At 45.6% G+C, this 25,427-nt stretch overlaps 1 protein-coding gene across 1 annotated transcript; it reads left to right on the forward strand.

Moving 5' to 3' along the window:
• The first annotated feature begins 801 nt into the window (after positions 1-801).
• Positions 802-14,081, forward strand: AVPR1A (arginine vasopressin receptor 1A). The gene is made up of 2 exons (XM_048835932.2): positions 802-1,907; positions 11,690-14,081. The coding sequence occupies exons 1-2, from the start codon at positions 875-877 to the stop codon at positions 11,938-11,940; spliced, it is 1,284 nt and encodes a 427-aa protein (XP_048691889.2). The 5' UTR covers positions 802-874; the 3' UTR covers positions 11,941-14,081.
• Positions 14,082-25,427: the final 11,346 nt, after the last annotated feature.

Raw genomic sequence — 25,427 nt, forward strand, 5'->3', positions numbered from 1 at the left:
AACCCCTGACAAAAACAAGGCTCCAGAGTGGAGAGGCAGAGGGGTAGCATTCCTACAGCCAGCAGATCACTCTCCCGTCCCTCCTATGCTGTTCTTGTGCCCAGTTCCTTTCTCTCCCACTCCCACGTCTCCTCTTATTCTTACACCCCTGCAAGGTGTCGCCACTGCCCCTCCGCGCTCCAGCCTGCCTCCCCCCCTTCTCCTGCCCTTGCCTCTGCCCGCCCCTTGTCCTGCTCTTTCTGCTGCCCCACACCTGTATGCTACTGTCTCTCTCCGCTCTTCTCCCTCCCTGCCTTTGACCCTTCCCCTCCTGCTGCCCCGCTCAGCAACTCTTCCCCAGCGCAATAAGACACCGCAGCCTTCTGGGGACCGAGGGGCAGGCAAAGGGAGTTCCACAGACTAAGGTGTGAAGGTGCCGATCGCCCCCGCCTTCCCCCTCCTTGCATTGACGGACAGCGCCTGAGCCCATGCCCCTGCAGGGGGGACGCGCCCCTCATTCTCCTTGGGCAGAGAAAGGAGCGATCGCAGGGAGCGGCCGATGCGGGAGAGAACCTGGTTCACCACCACGGGGCGCGTGGGAACGGGGGGAGCCCGGGGAGGGGCTGGAGGAAGGTACCGAAGCGGGGGGCGGGTAGAGAGCTCAGCTCCTGTGCCCCGGGGGCAGCGGCGGCGCTGCAAAGCGAAGCGGGGGAGGGGGCGGCTGGCGTCAAGCGCTGACCAGCCTCTGAGACGGCCGCGCCCCTCCCCGCCCGGCGGGATAAAGGCACCGGCCCCTGGCGCTCGCTCGCAGACAACCGGCGGCGGCGGGAGCCAGGGGCCGAGCGGCGGCGAAGCGAGCGGGAGGTGCGAGTGCAGGGTCCCGCCGGGCGGCACCATGCGCTCGGCCGCCAGCCCCGGGCCCTCGTGGGGAGACGCGCCGGCGGCCGCGAACGGCAGCCAGTGGCGGCGGGCGGCGGGGAGCAGCCCCAGCCCGGCGCCCGGCTCCGCCGCCCCCAACGCGAGCCGCGCGGCCGGCTGGGACCCCTACGGGCGGGACGAGGAGCTGGCCAAGCTGGAGATCGCCGTGCTGGCGCTGACCTTCGCGGCGTCGCTGCTGGGCAACGGCCTCGTGCTGGTGGCGCTGCGCCGCACGGCCCGCAAGGCCTCGCGCATGCACCTCTTCATCCGCCACCTCAGCCTGGCCGACCTGGCCGTGGCCTTCTTCCAGGTGCTGCCGCAGCTGTGCTGGGAGGTGACCTTCCGCTTCCACGGGCCCGACGGGCTGTGCCGCGTGGTGAAGCACCTGCAGGTCTTCGGCATGTTCGCCTCGGCCTACCTGCTGGTGGCCATGACGGCCGACCGCTACGTGGCCGTGTGCCACCCGCTGCAGACCCTGCGCCAGCCCGCCCGCCGCCCGCACGCCATGGTGGCGGCCGCCTGGGCGCTCAGCCTGCTGCTCAGCACCCCGCAGTACTTCATCTTCTCCCTCAGCGAGGTGGAGCGCGGCTCGCGGGTCTACGACTGCTGGGCGCACTTCGTGCAGCCCTGGGGGCCCCGCGCCTACGTCACCTGGATCACCGGCGGCATCTTCGTGGCGCCCGTGCTGGTCCTGGCCACCTGCTACGGCTTCATCTGCGGCCACCTCTGGCGCAACATCCGCGGCAAGACCCGCCGGCGCGGGGAAGGGGGCGGCGAGGCCCGCCGCAAGCCCGGGGCGGTGGCGGTGGCCGCGGCTGGGCCCCCCGGCGGCGCCTTCCGCCGGGGGCTTCTGCCCACCCCGTGTGTCAGCAGCGTCAAGACCATCTCCCGGGCCAAGATCCGCACCGTCAAGATGACCTTCGTGATCGTCTCGGCGTACATCGCCTGCTGGGCGCCCTTCTTCACTGTCCAGATGTGGTCCGTCTGGGACCCGCAGTTCTCCTGGATCGGTAGGTGAAGGGGAGGCGCAGGTGTCCAGCCTCTGCTCTGATTTACCTTGCTGCCACTCCGGAGTGACTCCGTACTCACACCGAAGTAACTCAGAAAAGATTCTGAGGGAGAGATGTAAAGTACTTCCCCTGCCTTCTGCTGTGGGTGTGTTGGGGGAGCAGAGGGAAAATGCAGACCAAAGATTATCTCTTTAGACTATAATGGGGAAATGAGTTAGTTTCACTCAGAGCAATAAACCCTGCCTTTTTTACAATTAATAGTTTGCCCTTGATAGTTGCTGTTATGACCCTGCGGGCTCTGACAAGGAAACCCAGCTGTTTCAGTTGTTCTTGAGGAACAATTTGAATAATGGGGCTTTTGATTTTAAGCAACTCTCCCTGGTAAAACAAATGTGGAGTTCTGCTGAAAAACTGATGGCACGATTTGTCTCCACCTCAATTATTTCTTTAGGGAAACGTTGAATAAAAATCATCATGTTTCTGAAAAAGTTTTACATAAACTAAAGGATTACTTGTGTTTATATTGCATGTATGAGTTAAGTAACTTGCAAATAACCACAGGAATGTTTTCTCACTTACTGTTTTACTTTTGCTACTGAGTGACAGACATAATGCTCTGGTGCAATAATTAATGAAATGCAGCTGCTACCCTGGAAAGCCTTCTCCTGTCAGTCTTGTAGGCATTTCAGTTTTGCCACTTAACCTGCATTCAAATAGATTAAAAGGGGAAAATAAATAACTAATCTGGGGATTCCATTTCATTGTAAAGTTTGTGTCTGGAAGGGGTGTAAACCTAGAACCTGATCCTGCTCTCACTGAAGTAAATGAGAGCAAAATCAGACCCTTTAGAGATCTAGGGAAGATTCTACAGTATACCACAGCTAGGTAACCTTGAGGGGCTAAATCATACAGTACATGGACAAATACCCCTGACTTCAGTGAGTGTGTTCCATGAATAAGAACTGCAGGACTGGATGCAATGCCTTGCTGTCTTGCTTGGGTTAGATCAAAACACAATGTTCAACTGATACGAGCAAATCTTTTTGAACTCCATACTATTACAAATGTGGTGGTTTTTTTGTTTGTTTTAACGTGATTGTTCTAAACTATTGGTTCTCAAACTGGAGGTCGTGACCTGGTTATGTGGGGAGTCACAAGCTCCAACCCCAGCGCGCGGCTGCGAACTGTGAGCCCCGACCCCTGCACCGGGCTGTGAGCCCTGACCATGAGCCCTGACCCTTGGGTGCAGCTGTGGGACTGTGAGCCACGACCCCAACCCTGGCCAGGAGCGGGGCTGCGAGCCACAAGTCTCGACCCCTGCGCTGGCCTGCAACCACAAGCCCCGACCCTGGTGCGGGGTTGCGAGTCCCAACCCTGATCTCCATGGGGGACTGTGGGGCTGCGAGCCCTGACCCCAACCCTGGCCAGGAGCGGGGCTGTGAGCTCTGGCCAGGCGCTGGGCTGCAGGGCAGTACTGGGTTTACAATGGCGCCAGTGGCGCCTTGGGGCGGGCCCACATTCAAAAGGGGCTCCGGCCCAGCCCACTCACTTGTGCTGCGCCCAGAGCAGCTGGCTCCTCTACACCCCCTGGCTTCTCCCCCCACCATTTGCTCCACTCAGTTGGCCAGCCCAGGGCTTCTCTCCAACCCCTGTCCCTGCCTGCCAGTTCCTCCCCACTCCATGACCCACAAGCGCCACCGGGAAGATCAGCTGTTGGCAACTGCCAATCAGCTATTTAGCATGCGCAGCAGCCCTCATCAGCTCTTTGGCTGGCTGCGGCCAATCATCTGTTTGGCGCAAAGTCTCCCACCTATCAGCTGTTTCGCCTGCGGCTGCTGAAGCTCCCACCTTCCACTGCAGGCAGATGTGAACCCTTTTAATTTTCAGGGCAGAGGGAGCTAGGCTAGGGGGACAAGCAGCCAGGGCAAGGCAGCTTCTGTGCTAGCTGTGGAGGGGTGGGGGAGATGGGGTGTGGGCAGCTTCTTGGCAGGGGGCTGGGAGGAGACAGGCGGGCAGCTTCTCAGCTGGCTGCAGGAGGGTAATGGGGGGAGTACGGCTCAGGGGGTTTCTCGAGGACCAAGCCAGCCGTTCTCAGCTCACTCTGGTGTCTCCTCCAATACCTGTGCCCCACTCCAGCCAGGAGAAACCAGATGCAGACCCCCTTAGTGCTGGGCAGGGGGACAAATCAAAGGACATGGCTCTTTAAGAAAAGCTTGCCCTTGTGTCTGATGAGCGAACTTGGGCTGGGGCCAGCAGCTCACCCCCTCCCAGTGCTCCGTCCAGCCAGTTGGGTGTGCCTGGCCAAAGGTGAGATGGGCTTCACTAAAGCCCCAGCCACAAATGAGTAGCCTCCCCCAGCCCGGACCCTGCCTGTGCCCAGACCCTCTCACATGGGCTCTGGGAACTCCCAACCCCTACGGTTCTGACCCAGGTCCTGGGATCTGCATCCCTTCCCCTGTGCATGGAGGGACAGGAGGGGGCAACACACCAGTACTTCTAGTCGCATCCTCCCTGCAGGCTCTTCTCCCTGGCCGGCTCTCATGCCTGACAAAATAACGCTTGCCCAGCTCAAAGCTGTTTTCTCCCTTTCTCTCCCCCTCCCTCCCCCAGATCAAGCCTGCCTGAGGGGCTTTTCCTCCCAGAGAGGAAGTTTATTCCCCCGCCCCCCAGATCAGCATCCCCTCCTCCCCGTGTCAGGAAGTATTGATTTCCTTTCCCTGGATCCACACTCCCCCCTCCAGCTCACAGGGAATTCCTTCAATTGCATTCCCCCCCTCCCCCCCGCATCAGCTTCAAGTCAGGAGATGCTGCCTTGCTTCACCTTGGAACACCTGAGCTCATCTCAGGCTGTATTAGCCCAGAGGAGGAATCAACCCCCTCTTCCCCCTTGCCTTTGGCTATGGTTCCATGAGGGGCTCCCCTCCCACAAAAGCTGCAGAGCGTGTGAGGGAGTCGGGGGTGGGCTGCAGCCCTGGGGACTGGGAGGAGCTGGAGCCACACAACAGCCATACAGCAGGATGAATGAATGGGACATTTCTATGCTGGGCTGTTGAATTAAATTTCTCTCTGTGTCAGGGCGGGCAGTTTCTGGGCTGGCCGCAGGGGGTGGGGTTAAGGGGAGACAGAGCTGCTTTGAGTGTGTGGGTGGGAGTGGGAGCTAGACAGAGCTGATAGGAGATGGGGAGCAGAGAGAGAGCCGGGAAAAGGGACACAGGTGGAGAGCAAGAAGTGGGAAACATCAGGAAGGGGAGATACCAATGATAGACACACATTCAATAACTAGAATGAAAGTGTATAAATATGCTGAAAATAGCTTCCCCTCAAAACTGGGAGAGCACCCCTCCAGCACACACACTTTGCCCTTAAGGCAGGAGGGGGCAGAAAGGAGTGAGCAGCAGTTGGGAGGCATTGGGGGGGGTCGGCAGGCAGGAGGCATTCAGGGGTGTCGAGGGGGATAGGGCAAAGCGAGGGCAGGAAGAGGTTGAGTGGGGGTGGGGCTTTGGGGGAGGGGGCGGAGCCAGGATGGGGCACCGACCAGCAAAACCAAAAGTCCGCACCTATGCCATGACCCCTTTCTCCCATCCACTGCTTGCTCTTCTTGGCCAGCAGCAGGCTCCTCTCTGCCACTGCCAGTCCGGGCTAGTGACTGTCCACTTCGGGCTCCCTAGGGGCAGGGGGTGCCTCTCCCTGTGGCTCTGCGGAAGCAGCAGGCTGGGGACGTTGGTGGCTCCCCCACCCCCTCATGCAAGCAAATGCCTCCTCTGCCATGAGCAGCACCAGTGCCAGGTGGGTAGGGCTGGGTGGGGCCCCAGGGGACAGGACTGCTCTGTGCTCCCGAGCTTCAGCTGTCCTGCCCCCTAGCACTGTGCTGGGAGGGGGGATCCCTGCTCTGTGCCGGCTCAGCAGGGCCTGGGGGCAGGGCTTGGGGGAGTGGGGGAGGTTTGTGTGTTTTGCGGTGCTGGGCAGTGGGGGTCTGTTATGGGGTTGTTATGTAGATGTGGTGGTGGGGCTGTGGGGAAGGACACTGGGCAGTGGAGGTGGGGGAGATCTGTGCATGTTGGAGCACTAGGAAGTGTTGGGTGCTGGGCAGTTGTGGTTGGGCTGAGGGTGGGGTGCGCTGGGCAGGGGTGATGATGTGGGAGGGGCTGGGTATAGGGAGTCGGGGGGGCACTGGGGGTTGTGTGGCACGGCATGGGCCCACCCCCATGGTTGCAGGGGCACGCTGGCAGCACAGGGCTGTGTGGGCCAGTGTGCGTTTGGCGACTGCCGGTTTCTAAATGGTGTCCTCACACTGGGCGAGGTGGGACTGCCCCTGCCTTGCTATGCCCCATTGCCCCTGACCTGCCCCTTGCTCCGAGGACTGACTTCCCCACCCCATGTTCCATTGCCTCCATGGGGGCACCCAAATATGTTTGGTGCTGGGCCCACAAAAGATTAATCCTGCCTTGTTGCGGGGCTGCGAGCCTCAGCACCGGCCAGGCGCGGTGTTGTGATCCCCAACCCCAACCAGGAGCGGGGCTATGAGCCCTGAGCTGGGGCATCCAGGATGCTGTGAGCCCGGACCCCTGTACTGGGGTTGTCAGGTGGAGCCTGGCCATGCTGAGGGTTATCAGCCAGGAGCTCTGCCGGGCACAACGTTGTTAACCCCCAGCCCTGCCACACACAGGGTTGTCAGCCCCAAGCCCTGCCACCTGCTGGGAGCCCGACCAGGCACCTGGTTGTGAGCCACCATCACCACCAGGTGCGGATCTCAGAGCCCCAAGTTCCTCCAGCCCAGCTCCACCCCCAACTCTACTCCACCTCCAGCTCTGCTCCACCTCCAAAGAAAGGGCGCCAAATAGAAGCTTGCCCAGGGCGCCATTTTTCCTATAGCTGGCCCTGGTACTGAGACAACATTAGAGGGCTTGATTCTTTAGCAGCTGAACAAGTACTTTATTAATTAACAATCAGACACACAAGTGCAAACTTACTCCTGAAAATAATGGCCACCTGTACTGCTAAAACCGCTAAAAAATGAAAGTATCTCGAGTCTTACATTAAACTTGGTTTTACCAGTATCATCACCTCTGATATTGAAAAACCACAATGCGTTATTGGCGGTGAAGTTTTGTCTGCTGAATCAATGAAACCATGCAAACTGCAGCGACATCTTGGCACTAGACATTCTGAGCATAAAAATCAAAACATGGATTTTTTCAAACGCAGAGAAGACCCAACAAAGGCAGCCAGGCCTGATGCTGATGGAAGTTTCCGACAGCAAACGTCCTCAGTTCTGGAGGCCTCTTACGTTGTGCCACTATGAACTGTCCGTACCAAAGCGCCGCGTACAGCAGGTGAGGCGCTTATTCTGCCAGCAGGCAAGGAGATTGTGGCACTCATGGTTGGCAATGATACTGCCAAAAAACTGAATATGCTCTCTACGTCTAATGATACCGTGAAACGCAGAATAAGTGAGATGTCTGAAGACATCAAAAAACAAATTGTGCACGAAATTAAACATTCTGCTTTCAGTATGTTCAGCCTGCAACTTGATAAAACCACTGATGTTACTCACTGCGCACAACTGATAGCATTCGTACGGAGTGTAAATACCGGGGATGTTAAGGATGAGTTCTTACTCTGTGAACAACTTGAAACAACCACAACAGCACAGGCCATTTTCAATAAGGTGAATGCCTTTTTTCGAAAGCAATGGCATTGAGTGAAAAAACCTTTGTGGTATCTGTACTGATGGTGCTCCAGCAATCATGGGTGCACGGTCTGGGTTTCAGCAGAAGGTAAAGTGTGTCTCACCTAATGTGATTGTCACTCATTGTGGAATCCATCGTCAAGTCCTAGCTGCAAAGACATTGCCAATATGCCTTAATGCTGTGGTGGATGATGTTATACGAGCAGTGAACTACATTAAAGCTCATGCTCTGAATTGTCGTCTCTTCTGAGAGCTCTGCAATGAAATGGGTGGTGAATATGAAGTTCTGCTTTTCCACACTCAAGGCCAATGGCTTTCTAGGGGATGTGCATTAAAGTGCATTTTTGTACTTTGTGAAGAGATGGCAGAGTTTTTCCTGCGAAAACAGAAACAAGAGCTGAACAAAATGTTCAATGACAAGAAATGGCTTCTCTGCTTGGCATACCTAGTTGATATCTTTGGTAGCCTTAAAGATCTCAATCTGTCACTTCAGGGAAAATGTTCAACATTAATAGACCTGACTAATAAAATCAAAGCCTTCCAGATGAAGTTGGATCTGTGGTGCAGGAAGCTGGACACAGACAGATATGGCATGTTTCCGACACTTTCCTCGTTCAGCGAGGAGGAGGAAGTTAACATTGATAGTGCTCTCAAGTCAGCGATCAGTGAATATTTGAGAGCCCTTCATGAAGAGTTCTCACACTACTTCCCAGTGCTACCAGAAGCACTCCATTCCCTGGTGAAGAACCCTTTCAGTGTGACAGCTGAGCAGTTACCTACTGACGATATTCACGCACAGGAACAGTTTGTCGACATGATCAATGATGATGAAGTGAAAGCAAAATTCACACAGCTGCCTCTAAACCAGTTCTGGTGCTGAGTTGCAAGTGAATACCCACTGGTGTCTGAAATGGCCCTGAGAGTACTTCTGCCATTTCCCACTACCTACGAATGCGAGAGTGGATTCTCCAGCCTTCTCACAATAAAGACAAAATCTTGAAACCGGCTTGATGTGAAGGACGACATCAGATGCGCCCTTTCTAAAACAACACCGAAAATAAAACTTCTTGTGTCAAACAGCATCATCCATCTCACTGATTTTTTGGCTGCTTCAGGTCATTAATTGCAGTCAAGTATTAAAATAAAATTCTACTTAAAAATAACTTTTCCACTTATATTTAATTTGATAAAAATGCGTTTTAATCTTAATTTAAAAGCAGTGAGAAAAGGTAAATTCATTTTAAGCAATAGGGTTTAAATTTAGTATTTAACATAGAGTTAAATATTAAAAATGTGTTTTTAATTTCTAAGGGGGGGTTGCACTCAGAGGCTTGGTGTTCGAAAGGGATCACCAATACAAAAAGTTTGAGAACCACTACCCTAGAGTAACCAGGAAGGCTGCCAACCGTCTTGTATGCCTGCTTGAAAGTTCTGTGATGACTTAAATGTTTGCCTTGTAATACTTCTACCTTTTGAAAAACATAGAAAAAGAAGAGAATTTTGCATTTCCCAGGTTTTCATGGTGTGTCTGACACTTCAGCTATCTGTACACAGCCAAGGAAAATATCAAAGTATCATCAGCCTAAAAAAAGTGCTAAGCTCAAATGTTTTACAAAAGCTTTTAGAGATTATAAATTTGCTGTTTGTAAACAATCAGCTCTTCTGGAAGGAAATGGTCACATTTGCTTTCTGATTTAATAAAAGGTAAATGGTTATGATTAAAACATTTGCTGAATTAATTTGAACAAACATAATTTAGTAAAATGTTTTCCCAAAATTCAAAACTCTAGATGTGCTTTTTGTTTTTAAATTAAAAAGTCTATTCCAGAAATACCACAGTGAATTCATTTTGCCCTTGCTATGGATAAAATTCTGGAAGTAATTTTCATTCATGATAATGTACGCATACATATATATATGTAAAAACATGTAAAGTGAAAGCTGGAAGCCACAAACTTTAGATGATGATACTATATTGTACTTTTGTATTTCAGACTGTCATTGACAATAGTGGGAACTTTGATTACACAAGAAATGTGGAATTGAGTTCAATCACAATACATACCATAGTTGATCAAATATAAATAGAATTGAAGGTTTGAGGCAGACTAATATAATTTCGATTTCAAAAGGAGAAAAAAAAACCTGTCAGGACATTTCACTTGTTAAATAGAGAGATTAATATGAAGAGACATTCTAAAAATCTTGTAGAACTGTACAACACAGTGAATATATCGCTGTGGAGACTTAATATTCATAAAGTGAAGCCACTTTTAATTGAATATACTAAGTACTTGAAAGAGTCTGACAATTTAATAAACTAGTAGAGGTAAGAGGATGAATTTTTTTCTATGACAAAGTTTAGTTGAAGGGAAAAAACAGAGCATCTTTCTCTGATCTCTAGCACTATGGACCTGATTCAAAGTCTTTCTATTGACTTCAATGGACTTTGGATCAGGGCCTATATACATTTTGGAAGAAAAAACTTAGGGTGAAATCCTGGCCTTGCTGAAGCTAGTGTTTTGCCAATGATGTCAATTTCACTCTTACCTAATCGAATTTGGACTTCAGGTTTGGGATTTAAGGCTCCTGTCCAGCAAAGCACTTACTTAGGCTATGGCTACACTAGAGAGCTGCAGCTGCGTCGCTGTAAGATCTCTAGTGTACTCACTTTAAAATGACGGGAATTAATCCCCGCCCCCAACAAGCTGCAGTAGCTATATCGGCAGGAGAAGCTGTCCCACCAACATAGTGCTGTCCATCTCGGCACTTAGGTCAGTGTAATTTATGTCGCTCAGGGTGGTGGCTAATTCATAGCCCTGAGCGACATGAGTATTACCAGCATAAGTGGTAGGGTATGCATAGCCTCAGTGTCAGTGGAACTGCTGACACTTACAGGTTAACATGTGCTGAAGTGCTTTGTTGTCTTGGGTTCTTAGATCCCAAACCAGAAGTAATTAATCTTTACTCAGATAAAAGTCCAGTTAACTTCAATCGGAGTTTTACCTGACTAAGGACTTCCTGATTGTGTCCTTGGGATGATTTGGAGGATCTATCTGTACAACTGCTGAATTCTGGTTGATATGAAGGGGTTACTGTGAAAATTGCTGAATCAGCTTTGTTGTATCCACTGTGGGCTAGGAGGGCTGTGTCACTTCCTCCTCATATCTGGTCTAGGAGGGTCATAGAACTCAAGGACTCTATTCAGGTGATAACAACTTGGAAGAATGGATGAGCTCTGGTCTAAAGGAGAAACAGTTTTACGTTCCCTCTCTGAGGGGAGGGGGAACTGGAAAAAAATGGAAATTTACCAGGTGCAGAGCAAAGGAAGCCAGGTGACCAGTTAGGGCTTTAAATAAAGACTTACAGGGGAGGAAGGAAGGGCATGGGCAGCCTAGGTCAGAGGACTAGCTGAGGGGAGAATACTCCATGTGTCAGCATGCAAGTAACAGAAGGATGCTGGACAGTCCCTGACTCCAGCCCAAAGAATGATCTGGAGTGGTGAGGAAACTGAGGAAGGGAAGTGCATGAAGTTTATTATTTTTGTATGGATCTGTGTATTTCTCATATGATTAAGTGAAGAGCAGCAGCATTGTAGAACTCTGGATTGTATGTCTGTATTATATGTAACACTTTCCACATGATGGCCCCTTGGAGAGGTAAACTAGAAGTCTCTCACCTTTGGTGAGATTATGGGAGAGATGGGGGAGCCTGAGGAGTTCATACTGTTTACAGGGGCTGGGTAGGGTGCCATGAGTTCACAGCTCTCCAGATGGAGTGTAAGAGAGCGGGTCTTCATTCTAACAATGTGCCTAGGGATCCCAAGTGCTTGGGTTTATAACACCTGGGGATCCAGAAGCTGGATTCCCCCACAACAATCTGAAGGGCCGCCAATAGAGGGCACCCAACCAGACCAGTGACAGTATTTATTACAGTGTTAAATGTCTGTTGTTGTTCAGTTCCAGGATTGCTTTTCTCATTTCTGTTCAACAATTAACATAAAAAAATCAAATGGTTAATGAAGAAATTGACTGTATGTTGGCAATGGTCCTTTAATTCTGCTACTAAAACAGTATACTTTTTTTTTAAATAGATTCTGAAAACACTGTCATTACAGTCACTGCTCTGTTGGCCAGTCTGAACAGTTGTTGCAATCCATGGATCTACATGTTCTTTAGTGGACACCTCCTGCAAGACTGTATACAGAGCTTCCCTTGCTGTCAAAAAATAAAACAAAAGCTGAGTAAAGAAGATTCTGACAGCGTTAGCAGAAGACAGACTTCTTTTACCAACAACAGAAGCCCAACAAACAGTTTGGATGTGTGGAGGGGTTCACCCAAATAATCAAAATCTACCAAATTCATCCCCATTCCAACCTGAGCCAGTTACACAGAAGAGACAGGTCTTCTTCAAGTGCAATAACAGCACTTGTGAGTATCATAGTGTGGCACTTCAAGCTTGTCAAGGAACTAGTCATGAACAATTAACTACAGCAGTAGCCATATCATGAAATGTACCATATTGCTAAATGAACTATTTTGAACTGCTGTAAATTATTTTATGAAAAGTATTAATGACATACAAAGCAGTGGAATGTGGGCAATTGCTCTGGAAAGAGTACTAATGACCATAGTTTTTCTAAAGTTAACTTTATTTTTTGTTTATAAAATAATTAACACTTCGTTTGCATGGTCATAATTTTAATTGAGACACTGCTTCATGGTTGCCAACTGAAGTGTACTGACATCTAACCATAATTCATCATCATAACTACTCTTAAAGTGTGCCAGTATCCCACTACAACTTATGCTTTGCTGTGTGTTATTCCTATAGCATCTGAGTACTTTAATAACACATTTTCATGAAAGCTTGGTTTTGAAGCTCCTTGAACAAATTTTGCTGTTTGTTAGAAGTCCTAAGAATCTCTTAAAAGGACAACGTTGAGGCTAGTGAGCCTAAAATGAAACCTATCATTTTCGTGTGGTTTTGGAGGCACACCTATCACACTGTCATTCTGTTCTACCTGTCTGCTCCATTCTTTTGAGCACATCAGGTATGGAAGTTTTCAGTAATTTTGCTGGTGATATGCAGGACTCCAATTTGAATTTCCAGCATGCTCTTGAGAATGAAAAATCAAGCAGAGTGGAAGAGCAGTGGTATATTTATAAATATACTTGCATCACATGCATGCTCATACCTCTGATCAGAAACAAATTCCCTCTGTTGTTGGTAGGTCACAATAAAGAGGATTTGGGATTTAACAAGACTGAGCCCTAGTTATTGTTTGGCTAGTTAAATATTGGGCATGTTGACCCTAAATATGCTTTTCATTCAGAGCAAGATTGGGCCCAATATCTCTCTAAGCATTCAAAAGGGGAAATAATAGAAATAATTGGAACTGCATTCTAATAAGCTATATTCTGCCTCCACAGTACTAATGGAGCTTCCATCCATTTCAGTAATAGTTTTGCAAAGAATGAGGGCAAACTATGTCCTGACAGAGAAAAGATTGATTTCATGCATTGCTAGCCCCATAGAAAATGATAGCTATTTCTTCAGGAACAAAAATATGGGGAAAAAAGCCTACAACATTAAAATGGTATATTGTACTTTTTATGTTTTCTTTTTAATGTGCATTTAAAAGCCTGAAGTACCAAAGTTTGTACACAGTTGTACATAAAACATATAGATATGAGTAAATGTATGCGAACCTGTTGATAAAATTTGGTCCAAATCTATATATGTATGTATTGGAGGACTCTGTGTGTGTGTGTGTGTGTGTAAAATGTGTGTATGTATACACACAGTGTGTACTGCATAAGCATCAGATACATATTTAGGTTGCATATGTCTCATATGAAGATGCTATTCTTTGACTAATTTTATGTTTTTGTTAATATTACTATCTTTGTACATGACATCTATGCAACTAGGTGTGCTTATAACATTTTATTAAAGGTTATTAGCCTGAATTTTTCTATAATGATATACATTAAAATAGACAAGACAAATAAAAACTTTGAAATAATCTTAATGAAAAGTTGGGCAATGAACGGCATAAAATATAAACAAATTATGGCTCAAAATTTTAGCAGAGTCTTTTAGTTGTTTTCCAAGTATGCTACAAAATCTATGCCTAAATTTTGGTGATTTCCCATGCAGCTGTATTTCATAAGTGCTATGTAGTTCTTGTGACTGATTTGATAAAACTGCATAGGACAGGATTTGAGATTCCAAACATTTTGTAATTATTACTTTGAGTTTCTTCTTTTGCTTAAACAAATTTTTTTTTCAGAGTGAAAATTAAGGTGTTCTGTACAGATACAAAAGTGCTTCTTAATAGTTGGTTGAAGTTCATGTTAGGGTAAGATTTTCGTGTGCTAATGAACAATTTCTTGTTCTTCCTGTTTTCAACCAATGAATAAATAATTGCTCATTTAAAATGTATAAACTTGCTTCAATAAACTTCTGGATTTGTTTGAGAAGCATTATATAAGTGGTTGTTTTTTTCAAAAACAAATACAGAAGACCATTAATAAATACCAGGATCTGGAGAGTCAGGGTCAGGCAAACTCTGCATTGATTTTTAATGTTACATGCACATAAGGTTTTCAGGACTGAACAAATTTTAAATTACTTCATATTATGTATAGTTCATGTGGGATGTATATCATAATACAAAGAATATGCAGTTTGCTTTCCACTAAATATTATAAATATCATCACTCAAGTGTGATAGAGCACTAATTTCTGCTCTATTGAAGTCATTTGGAGTTTTGCCCTTAAAGGCTCCTGCTCCTACTGAAATCAATCTGAAGTGAGACCAGACTGGTGTCTCTGCACTCTACTATTCATGTGGTGATGATGGGATAACAGCAGTTTCAAAAAGTTTAGACGGAACCACTGGAATAAGTGGCATGATGCAAGAATCAGCAAGGACTTGGATCTGATTTCTTGATAAGAAACAGATGTGTTGGCAAGAAGCATTCCCCCCCCCCACTAGTCACTTCCTAATTTGTGAGTAAATAGTGTACTACTTGGAGGACGTTTTTTCTTTACTACCAAACTAGGACCACATTCTGCAGTGCTCACACATGCAAAACCCAATTTGGACCCAATCCTGCAGCACTGACTTGGAGATAAATCCTGGCCTTACTTGTTTCCATAACTGAGAGCTCACTGGAATTGTCCTTGGTTGGGCTCCACAGTTGGAGAGGTCTAATGAAATCCTGGAGCCTTCTTCCACTTTTTCAGAGTAATTGCATAAGATTTTTGCAGATGCCCAGTCTTGCCCTCTACCTCATCGGGGGCCTGAATGATGGTGCTGAGGAGGTATTGAGCATGCAGAATTCTTCCTCAGCACCCGAAGGTGGGTTCATTCCTATCTATTAGTATTCTGGGGAGACTGACTGGCAGTGTAGCCCAAGGCAAGTAATGGATCTGTCATCTATGGGTGGAATAAGATGTAACTCATTTTACTTTCTAGTAACCAGAGAGGGAAGAAAGCAACCTCCCAATAAGCCCTCCCATTTCCAACCCCAAAGTAGCAGATATAGATGGGAGCCTCACTCTCCCTGGGCATGGGAAAGAAGAGAAGGGCAAGGTCTGAGGAAAGTTTTTCAGGGGCACTGGGGAGGTAATCTGCACGAAAATCCTGACTTCCCCTGAGCAGTCCTGTACCATTTGCTCATAGGTCACATTCAGAGCCCCTTTACCTTCCTTCCACCATGCATTAAATCATTCCACTGGTCAGTTGTGCTGGTGTGGAAGTATAATACTTGCTGTAAGGGGCTAACACTACTAACAGGTGCATAAGCAGAACTCCGGATTTAGTACTCACATTGCCTTCAATGGGAGTTTCTTTCAATAAGGGCTGCAGGGTTATTATCATTAGTTATTAAACAGATTGTGCTCAGATACTTCAAAAAGACAATTCTATGGAAGATAACATTCTCCTCCTTTATATGGTAATTTTTTTAGATGCTCAGTCCTATGAAATTATTTGCAACACTTCTACCTTAGGTGAAACAATATAACATTGGTAGTGCTGGGAAAAATAACGCAGGAATTTTGGCTTCTACTTTTGTCTCTTAACCACTTATTAAAGCACATTTCTTTTCCAAACTCTTTTGAACATTACGCTCTGTGTTACTCTTTGACATGAAAAAAAAGAATGAGGAGTACTTGTGGCACCTTAGAGACTAACAAATTTATTTGGGCATAAGCTTTTGTGGGCTAAAGCCCACTTCATCAGATGCATGCAGTAGAAAATACAGTAGGAAGATATACACACACACACACACACACAGAGAACATGAAAAAACGGGTGTTGCCATACCAACTCTTAATGAGACTAATCAATTAAGGTTGGCTATTATCAGCAGGAGAAAAAGAACTTGTAGTGATAATCAGGATGGCTCATTTCAAACAGTTGACAAGAAGGTGTAGTCGGAAAATTAGCATGGGGAAATAGTTTTTACTTTGTGTAATGACCTATCCCCTCCCAGTCTTTATTCAAAGCTAATTTAATGGTGTCCAGTTTGCAAATTAATTCCAGCTCTGCAGTTTCTCATTGGAGTCTGTTTTTGAAGTTTTTTTGTTGAAGAATTGAGACTTTTAGGTCTGTAATTGAGTGACCAGGGAGGTTGAAGTGTTCTCCAACTGGTTTTAGAAGGTTATAATTCTCGATGTCTGATTTGTGTCCCTTTATTCTTTTGCGTAGAGACTGTCTGGTTTGGCCAATCTACGTGGCAGAGAGGCATTGCTGGCACATGATGGCATATATCACATTGGTAGATGTGCAGGTGAATGAGCCTCTGATGGTGTGGCTGATGTGATTAGGTCCAATGATGGTGTCCCTCGAATAGATATGTGGACAGAGTTGGCAACGGGCTTTGTTGCAAGGATAGGTTCCTGGGTTAGTGTTTTTGTTGTGTGGTTGCTGGTGAGTATTTGCTTCAGGTTGGAGGGGGGCGGTCTGTAAGCGAGGACTGGCCTGTCTCCCAAGATCTTTGATACAAGTGATTGACATTGCTGTGCACATGACTTATGTCTTTATACTGGTTTATTTATTTGCTCAGCACTGAGCAAATCATAGAGGAAGACCTGGGCTTTGACCCAAGGAACTTTCAATCTAAATTAAAAGGAGTACTTGTGGCACCTTAGAGACTAACCAATTTATTTGAGCATAAGCTTTTGTGAGCTACAGCTCACTTCATCAGATGCATAAAGTGGAAAATACAGTGAGGAGATTTATATACACACAGACCATGAAAAAATGGGTGTTTATCATACACATTGTAAGGAGAATGATCACTTAAGATGAGCTATTACCAGCAGGAGAGTGGGATGGGGGGAGAGAAAACCTTTTGAAGTGATAATCAAGGTGGGCCATTTCCAGCACATTTCTGAAGCAAATACTCACCAGCAACCACACACCACGCAACAGAATCACTAACCCAGAAACCTATCCTTGCAACAAAGCCCGTTGCCAACTGTGCCCACATATCTATTCAGGGGACACCATCACAGGGCCTAATCACATCAGCCACACTATCAGAGGCTCGTTCACCTGCACATCCACCAATGTGATATATGCCATCATGCGCCAGCAATGCCCCTCTGCCATCTACATTGGTCAAAGTGGACAGTCTCTACGTAAAAGAATAAATGGACACAAATCAGATGTCAAGAATTATAACATTCATAAACCAGTCGGAGAACACTTCAATCTCTCTGGTCACTCGATTTCTGATCTAAAAGTGACTATTCAACAAAAAAACTTCAAAAACAGACTCCAATGAGAGACTGCTGAATTGGAATTAATTTGCAAATTGGATACAATTAATTTAGGCTTGAATAGAGACTGGGAGTGGTTGAGTCATTATACAAAGTAAATGTATTCCCCCCCCCCCCCCCCCCCCGTTCCTCAGACGTTCTTGTTAACTCCTGGAAATATGCTGGAAATGGCCCACCTTGATTATCACTTCAAAAGGTTTTCTCTCCCCCCACCCCACTCTCCTGCTGGTAATAGCTCATCTTAAGTGATCACTCTCCTTACAATGTGTATGATAAACACCCATTTTTTCATGGTCTGTGTGTATATAAATCTCCTCACTGTATTTTCCACTTTATGCATCCGATGAAGTGAGCTGTAGCTCACAAAAGCTTATGCTCAAATAAATTGGTTAGTCTCTAAGGTGCCACAAGTACTCCTTTTCTTTTTGCGAATACAGACTAACACGACTGCTACTCTGAAACCTGTCAATCTAAATTAGTAAGCCAATACAGCTGAGCCACATAACGGATCTAGAAAACATTACACATCCAACAGATATGTGTAAACAAAAGGGTGACAGCATATTAACATTACTTTGCATCAGTAGCTGTGCTGTCACTGGTCTTCCACTCAATACTGCCCTACTTGTCCTCTCTAATGAGTCTGGAAGACACAGAAGGAGAGTTAATGCGGCTCAATAATTAGTACGAGTCTCCTTACCACATTCTGGCACACAGCAAGAAGGCAGTTAGGCTTTATAACACTACACAGCATGTATACACAGACAACAGTTTCACAACCCTCCTTCCACAGAAATCTAAGTCACCGTGTCTAGGGTTCTGATTGGGAGATAGGAGGCCTAGATTATATTCCCAGCTGACAATGACTATTTGACCTTAAGACACTTCACTTCTCTGTGTGCCTCAGTTTTCCCTTCTGTAAAATGGGATCATGATACGTTCTTTTGTACACTGTTGAGACATCTGTGGATGAAAAGTGCCGTGTAAGGATTAAGTATCAGTGATGCAAAATACAGACCACAATCTCAAGCAATTTTTTTTTCTGGCTCAGCTTTCTCTCTATCATAATAGTCTACCCTAATTTACTAAAGCACCCAACATTCCTCTGAAATGTACAGGCAAAGAGAGCACTTCCCAGTCACTTTTTTAAACACTTAGGTATAAAATAGAAGATTGTCACTACAAATAAGAACATAAGAACAGCCATACTGAGTCAGACGAATGGTCCACCTAGCCCAGTATCCTGTCTTTGACAGCAGCCAGTGCCAGATGCCTGAGAGGGAATGAACAGAGCAGGGCAATTTATCAAATGATCCATCTACTGCCATCTAGTCCCAGCTTCTGGTATTTGGAGATCTAGGGACACCAGGAGCATCGGGTTGCATCCCTGATCATCTTGGCTAATAGCCATTGATAGACTTATCCTCCCATGACCTTATCCAAGTTTAAATCTACTGAAAAATTAAACCAAGTGGAGAGAGAAAAAATGCTCATTATTATAAATGTTAATAGCAACAGAACACTAACATGGAGTGATATCAGTACAATCTGCCAGTTTGTAGATATGTGGTATTTTCCTTATATTTAAAAAAGACCCCCATGTCTCAATAACCTGTAAATAGCATGCCAATCTTTTCTACTCTAATGTGTTTCTCCAGAGAGATGCCTGGATTTGACCGAATCCCAGAATTTAATACCCCTCTCATTGACAAAAATATTGTTGGAAGACTTCTATTCTGAAGCAATAATCATTGTGGTAATGGGGAGCAGCTGATGAAGTAGGGAGCCAAAAGAGTCAGCAGCCTTTTAAAATTTAAACAATCATTATTATAGCGAGGAACTTGTATGCATGCAGTTCAAATGCTCCCTTATCATTCAGGATATACTAATGTTAACTGTAGAAGACTCGAGAGAGAATAAACATGGAATTAATGCAATTTAAGAGCAAATGCACTCATTGTCCTTGAGGTAGTGTAACACATTACAAAAGGGAAGAGTCATTCAATACTATCCGTAAAAGGTTTAGGTTATGTCCCGACCACAGGCAAATGAAGTCTTTGTGGTAATTCAAGTTTGAAGAATTATGAAGAAAATTGCCGTTAATGATTCATCCAAAACATTATTTGGCTAAGATCACAAAAAAGGGGGCAATCAACTCAGAATGATTAGGAGTAAGCCACGTTTAAGCAAATCTCTCCTTATAATGGGTAAAAAGTATAGAATAATCACCTGATTGTGATTCCATTTACTTCAGTGGGCGCAAGAGAGGGTCCGAGGTATCACGAAAGGCCAGTGAAGCAAAAAATATATATCAGTGCAGGGAAGAATTAAGGCACTGATCCAGTAAAGGACTAAAGCATATGCATAGCTTTAGACACCTGAGCAAGCCCATTGTCTTCAATTATATGTTTTAAGTGCTTTGCTGCTTCAAAGCATACATGGATGGCGGTGAAGGGAAACAGATGTATATAGAGAGAAGAAGATAAAAACAAAGAAGAAGGTACATTGGCCTTTTTTTATATAGTCTTATCTTATTTTCTAAAGTAAGTTGTGCCTGATATTCAAGAGAAAGTGAGAAGGGATTTAGATATGTATTTCATTAATAATTGTTGTTCACCAGGAAATAGATTTTGTAGGAGTCAAGTACCAGAAGTGGTGTGATATCCCTATGGGTGTTTTCTTAAAAAAACAGATGTGAAGCTTCCCAATTAATAAGTTATTGTTAAATTAACTAAAAGCCAGAAAAACAAGCAGACAGAGTTTTATCTGTAATCTCACATTCTTTTTGTATCTGTACAAATAAGAAATGTTACTAACAAGTTATAGGTCCAATCTTGAATATTTTAACTAATATATTCCCCCAAAAACTATGCGTAGCGCTGGCTCAACAGCCATGGAGAATGAAGTTCTCTAGCTAAAGAACAGGTACAGCTTGGGCAGTTTTTCCACATTACTCTATCAATGTGCCTCAGTCTGGATCTCCAGGGATCACCTGTAGGAGTCTGAAAGGGCAAATTAGTGCTTAAGGCCATTTTGTCCTTGGCTTTTCTTATGTGACTGTCATCTATGGCACTGATTTTGATGGCATTTTTTAGAAGTGTGGATCCCTGTCGATTAGAAACTGAGATGAGACTACTAACTTGTCAAGGTTCCTTCCCCACTCTGAACTCAAGGGTACAGTTGTGGGGACCTGCATGAAAACCTCCTTAGCTTACTTTTACCAGCTTAGGTTAAAACTTCCCCAAGGTACAAACTATTTTACCCTTTGCCCTTGGACTTCCACTGCCACCACCAAACGTTTATCTGGGTTTATTTTATTAGAAAAGCATTGTTTGGAAACGTCTTTCCCCCTCAAAATGCTCCCAACCCTTGCATCCCACTTCCTGGGGAAGGTTTGGTAAAAATCCTCACCAATTTGCATAGGTGACCACAGACCCAAACCCTTGGATCTTAAGAACAATGAAAAAAGCATTCAGTTCTTGAAAAGAAGAATTTTAATAGAAGTAACAATAAAAAGAATCATCTCTGTAAAATCAGGTTGGTAAATACCTTACAGAGTAATTACATTAAAAAAATAGAGAATCCCTCTAGGCAAAACCTTAAGTTACAAAAAGACACACAGACAGGAATATCCATTCTATTCAGCACAGCTTAATTTCTCAGCCATTTAAAGGAATCATAATCTAACACAGATCTAGCTGGATTACTTACGAAATTCTAAGACTCCATTCCTGCTCTGTCCCCGGCAAAAGCATCGCACAGACAGACAGAGAGATTTGTTTTCTCCCTCCCCCCAGCTTTTGAAAATATCTTGTCTCCTCATTGGTCATTTTAGTCAGGTGCCTGCGAGGTTATCCTAGCTTCTTAACCCTTTACAGGTGAAAGGATTTTTCCTCTGGCCAGGAGGGATTTTAAAGGTGTTTACCTTTCCCTTTATATTTTTGACACAACTCATTTCACAGTAGACACCAAGGGGGATGCAGGTGCCCTGCTGCCTCTCTAAGTGCCTAAGTCCAACATTTAGGCACCACTGTCATTCACAACCCCCCTGCTCACCTGCTGCCTAATCTTAGAGGCACCTAAAGTCTCTAAGCACCTATGTTTCTTCTGTTAATGTCCCTGAGGTGCCTGAATTTCGGTGGCAGGGAATGGGCACCGCTGCCTCAGTTCTGACAGTGCCCAGCAACTTGGTACCTAACTCAAACCTAAACCCCAGCAGATTCACAAACTAGGGGTTCCCACAGCTCTCTCCCCTGTGGGGCCTAATCCAGCAGACATGCTCCGAGCATATCTAAACCCATGCAGAGGTGTCTCTGCTCTCTCTTGTGTGTATGTTGATCTTTTCAGTTCTTACCCAAGTTCATTACCTCTGTGCCTAAAAGTGGGTTTGGAGCAGGACTGTGACTTTCAGCCCTTAGGAGGCAAAACTCCCATACGCTAGTAGGTACTCAGAGGCTACAGTGATGAAGGTCATATAACTATCTAGGACAGAGATACCATAGATTCGAAGAGAAGATTTCCCAAATAAGTACTGATAAAGACCTCAGGTTTGGACCTAAAGTGCTCCATGATGTTGTCTGGGGATATAAGAAAGCACAAAGAAAGCAAGAGTAGCATGTTTGGAATCTCTAAATATCTGCCACCCATGTGCAGTATTGAAATAGAAACTCTAGAGAACCCATTCCTACAAATCTAATTCTACAGTAAGATTGTGGGAATAAGATCAATTTACAGCACCTTGCACAGAATGCTAACAATGCTTGATTTCTGGAGATTCAGAAGAGTAGGCCACTGGGTAATAAGAACATTAAGTACTTTAATAGTATATTTGGTCAAAAATGTTCCCATCAAAACTGATTTTTGATGCAAAATTGAGTTTTTGATGAAATGACAAAAAGAAAAAGTTTCTTCTTTCTGCAGAAAATTCCACATTTTCATCAGAAAGTTGAAAGCCCCAACATTTTTGGTTTTTCAACAAAAGCATTTTGGCCAAAACTGAAAACTTTTCTATTCACTTATTCCTCAAAAAGTCTAAATTTTACATGGAAAACTTGAACAATTTTTTTTCACTTTTGTCTAAACTTTCTGCAGGATTTTTTTTTCTGACCAGCTCTATTTAATAATGACCACAGTACAGCATCAACAATAAAAAAAATGAAAGTAAAAACATTAAAGAGAATATAATCCCAGCCCTGCTATATCTGTTTTCCCTGAGCTAAAAATTATATAGAACATATTTGACAGAATTTCCAGTGGAGTTTGCAATGTTCCAAACAAGTTACTATACTGTTGCAATCTTATACTTTCATTTCCCCCTGCTTTCCATGTCATATTTGCCAGTGATGGACTTGGCCAGCTTTCAAGACTCAGTCAAGAATGAATTCTGATCTCAGGCCCAGAAGCCTAAATCCAAAGGAACTCCGTTGAAGTTCACCCGGTTGGATTTACATCATTTTAGCAAAAATCGGAATCTGGCCCTCAACTGCTTCAATTTGAACTTTGGCTAGGACTATTGCAGGATATATCCTCAGGGTTAATTCCGGGTTTATGGCATTCTCCAGCTCTGATCTTTCCTAAGACCTATATTTCATTACAGCTTGTAATGTCATTTTCTAATAAAATTTCTAATAAAAGCCTTGGAACACCCAGGGTTAATGAATTGAGGTCAAAACATTTTAGGAGCCTTTGGGTGGGATAATTTCATTTCAATATAATTTATATATGTACACATCATTCATGAACATGGTTGAACTTGCTAGATTTTCTAGTATATATTGCTAACTAATGATGATATATTACTTTTTTGTTCTCTAAACATTTTCAACAGGAAGACATACATGGGCAGCGTGTATAATAGGCTGGGGAAGGCTGTGCCTCCTCAAACAGTCCTGCGTGGCCCCACCGAGAGGCCCCCTTTTGCTGCTAGTTGGCCCCAGCCCAGGCATAGGTGCCACGGGTGCTTAACACCCACTGGCAGCCAGCTGCCCCCCTTCCTTCCAGCACCTCCTGCCCGCTGTCGGCCCCCACCAATCAACTATTCCCACTCCCTCCCAGCACCTACTGCCCACTGGAATCAGCTGTTTCGCGGCATGCAGGAGACTCTGGGAGGAAGGGGGAGGAGCGGGGATGAGGCATTCTCAGGGGAGGGGGCGGAACTGGGTGGGAAGAGGTGGGGAAGAGGCAGAGCAGGGGGGAAGAGGCGGGGTGGGGACCTGGGAGAAGGGGTGGGATGAGGGGGAAGAGCCTGGGGTGGAGCAGGGGGGTGGGGAAAAGTGGGACGGGGTGGAGGTTTGGGAGAAGGGGTCGGGTGGGGGGTAGGGCCTGGGGCGGAGCAGGGGGTTGAGCTGGTGCCTACGAGTCCAGAGTTTAACAATCTTTATAGGTTAGATATTAGGAAAAAATATCTAACTAACTCTTCCTTGCTGCAGATTAAGCCCATTACTTCTTGCCCTACCTTCAGTGGACATGAAGAACAATTGATCACCAACTTTTTTATAACAACCCTTAACATATTTGAAGACTGTTATCAGGTCCTCCCTCAGTCTTCTTTTGTCAAGACTAAACATGCCCAGTTTTGTGTACCTTTCCTCATAGGTCTAATTTTCTAAACCTTTTATCATTTTTGTTGCTTTCCTGTGGACTCAATCTGATTTGTCCATCCTTTCCTAAAATATGGCATCCAGAACTGGACCCAGTACACCAGCGGAGGCCTCCTCAGTGCCAAATAGAGTAGGATAATTACCTCCCATGTCTTACATACAACACTCTTGTTAATACACCCCAGCATATTAGCCTTTTTCACAACTGCATCACACTGTTGACTCATATTCAATTTGTGTTTCTCTATAAACCCCAGAGCCTTTTCAGCAGTATGACTGCCTAGCCAATTATTCCCCATTTTGTAGCTGTGCATTTGATTTTTCCTTCCTCAGTAAAATACTTCATACTTCTCTTTATTGAATTTCATCTTGTTGATTTCAGACCAATTCTCTAATACAGTAAGGTCATTTTGAATTTTAATCCTGTCTCAAAGTGCTTGCAACCCCTCCCAGGTTGGTGTCACCTACAAATTTTATAAGCTTACTCTCTACTCCATTATGCAAGTCCTTAATGAAAATATTGAATAGTACCAGACTCTGGCCTGATCCCAGTGGGATCCCATTAGATACACCCTTCCAGTTTGACAGCAAACCATTGATAACTTCTCTGTGAGTATGGATTTCCAACCTGTTGTGTACCCACCTCTATTTCATCTAGACCACATTTCTCTAGTTTGCAAATGAGAATGCCATGTGGGATTGGGTCAAAAGCCTTACTAAACTCAAGATATCTTACATATAAAAGAAGAGAAGGAATGGAAAAGGAAGAGGGAGGATCTGGAAGTGGAATAGGCAGGAGAGAAGCCTGTCATCCTACCATATTTCCTTGGGAATGTCCAGAGGTTGGAGTGGGTAGTAAAAGAAGAGGACATTGAAACCGAAAGCTGCTGTGGAAGCACTGTCAAAGGATTAAGGGAATCTAGGTTTCATATAGTCAGAAATGAAGGCACTGAGAGATAAAGAGGCCAGGGCCAGGAGGCCTCAGTCAGCTAGCCTTATGCAATTAGCCCTGCCCACTACACCTGAATCAAGTGTTAGATTTAAAAGAAGGAAAGCCCAGCAGTGGGAGTTGCCTGAAGAGGAGAGCAGTTGAGCTGAGTTGTGGCTGGAAAAGGCTCCAGCGTGGCAGTCCTTGAGGCCAGTGTTCCTGAAGAGGAGTCTAGAGGGATGAGACACTCAAGCCCAGAGAAGGGCAAAAGATGCTCCAGCGCTGTTTGGTTTGACATGAGTTTTACTGATGGACCCCAGGGAGAAGTCCTGGGACCGTTACTCTGAAAAGAAGAGTGTGATTCCATTGAGTTCTGTTTGACTTTGGAAAGACTTGCTGCGGATTGAGGCAGAGCTGGGTGAGAGGACTTCGAAGAGGCCAAGTGACAAAAAACAGGTTAGGGCTCGACTGGTTAGAGCTGGACTTGGATACCCCAAAAGGGGACT

This window comes from Caretta caretta, chromosome 1 (assembly GCF_965140235.1).
Source record: "Caretta caretta isolate rCarCar2 chromosome 1, rCarCar1.hap1, whole genome shotgun sequence".
NCBI classification, from domain to species: domain Eukaryota; kingdom Metazoa; phylum Chordata; order Testudines; family Cheloniidae; genus Caretta; species Caretta caretta.

Coding starts and splice junctions, on each gene's coding strand:
- AVPR1A (XM_048835932.2), top strand. CDS start 875: ATGCGCTCGGCCGCCAGCCCCGGGCCCTCGTGGGGAGACGCGCCGGCG. Junction 1,908..11,689: donor CCCGCAGTTCTCCTGGATCG/GTAGGTGAAGGG, acceptor TTTTTTAAATAG/ATTCTGAAAACACTGTCATT.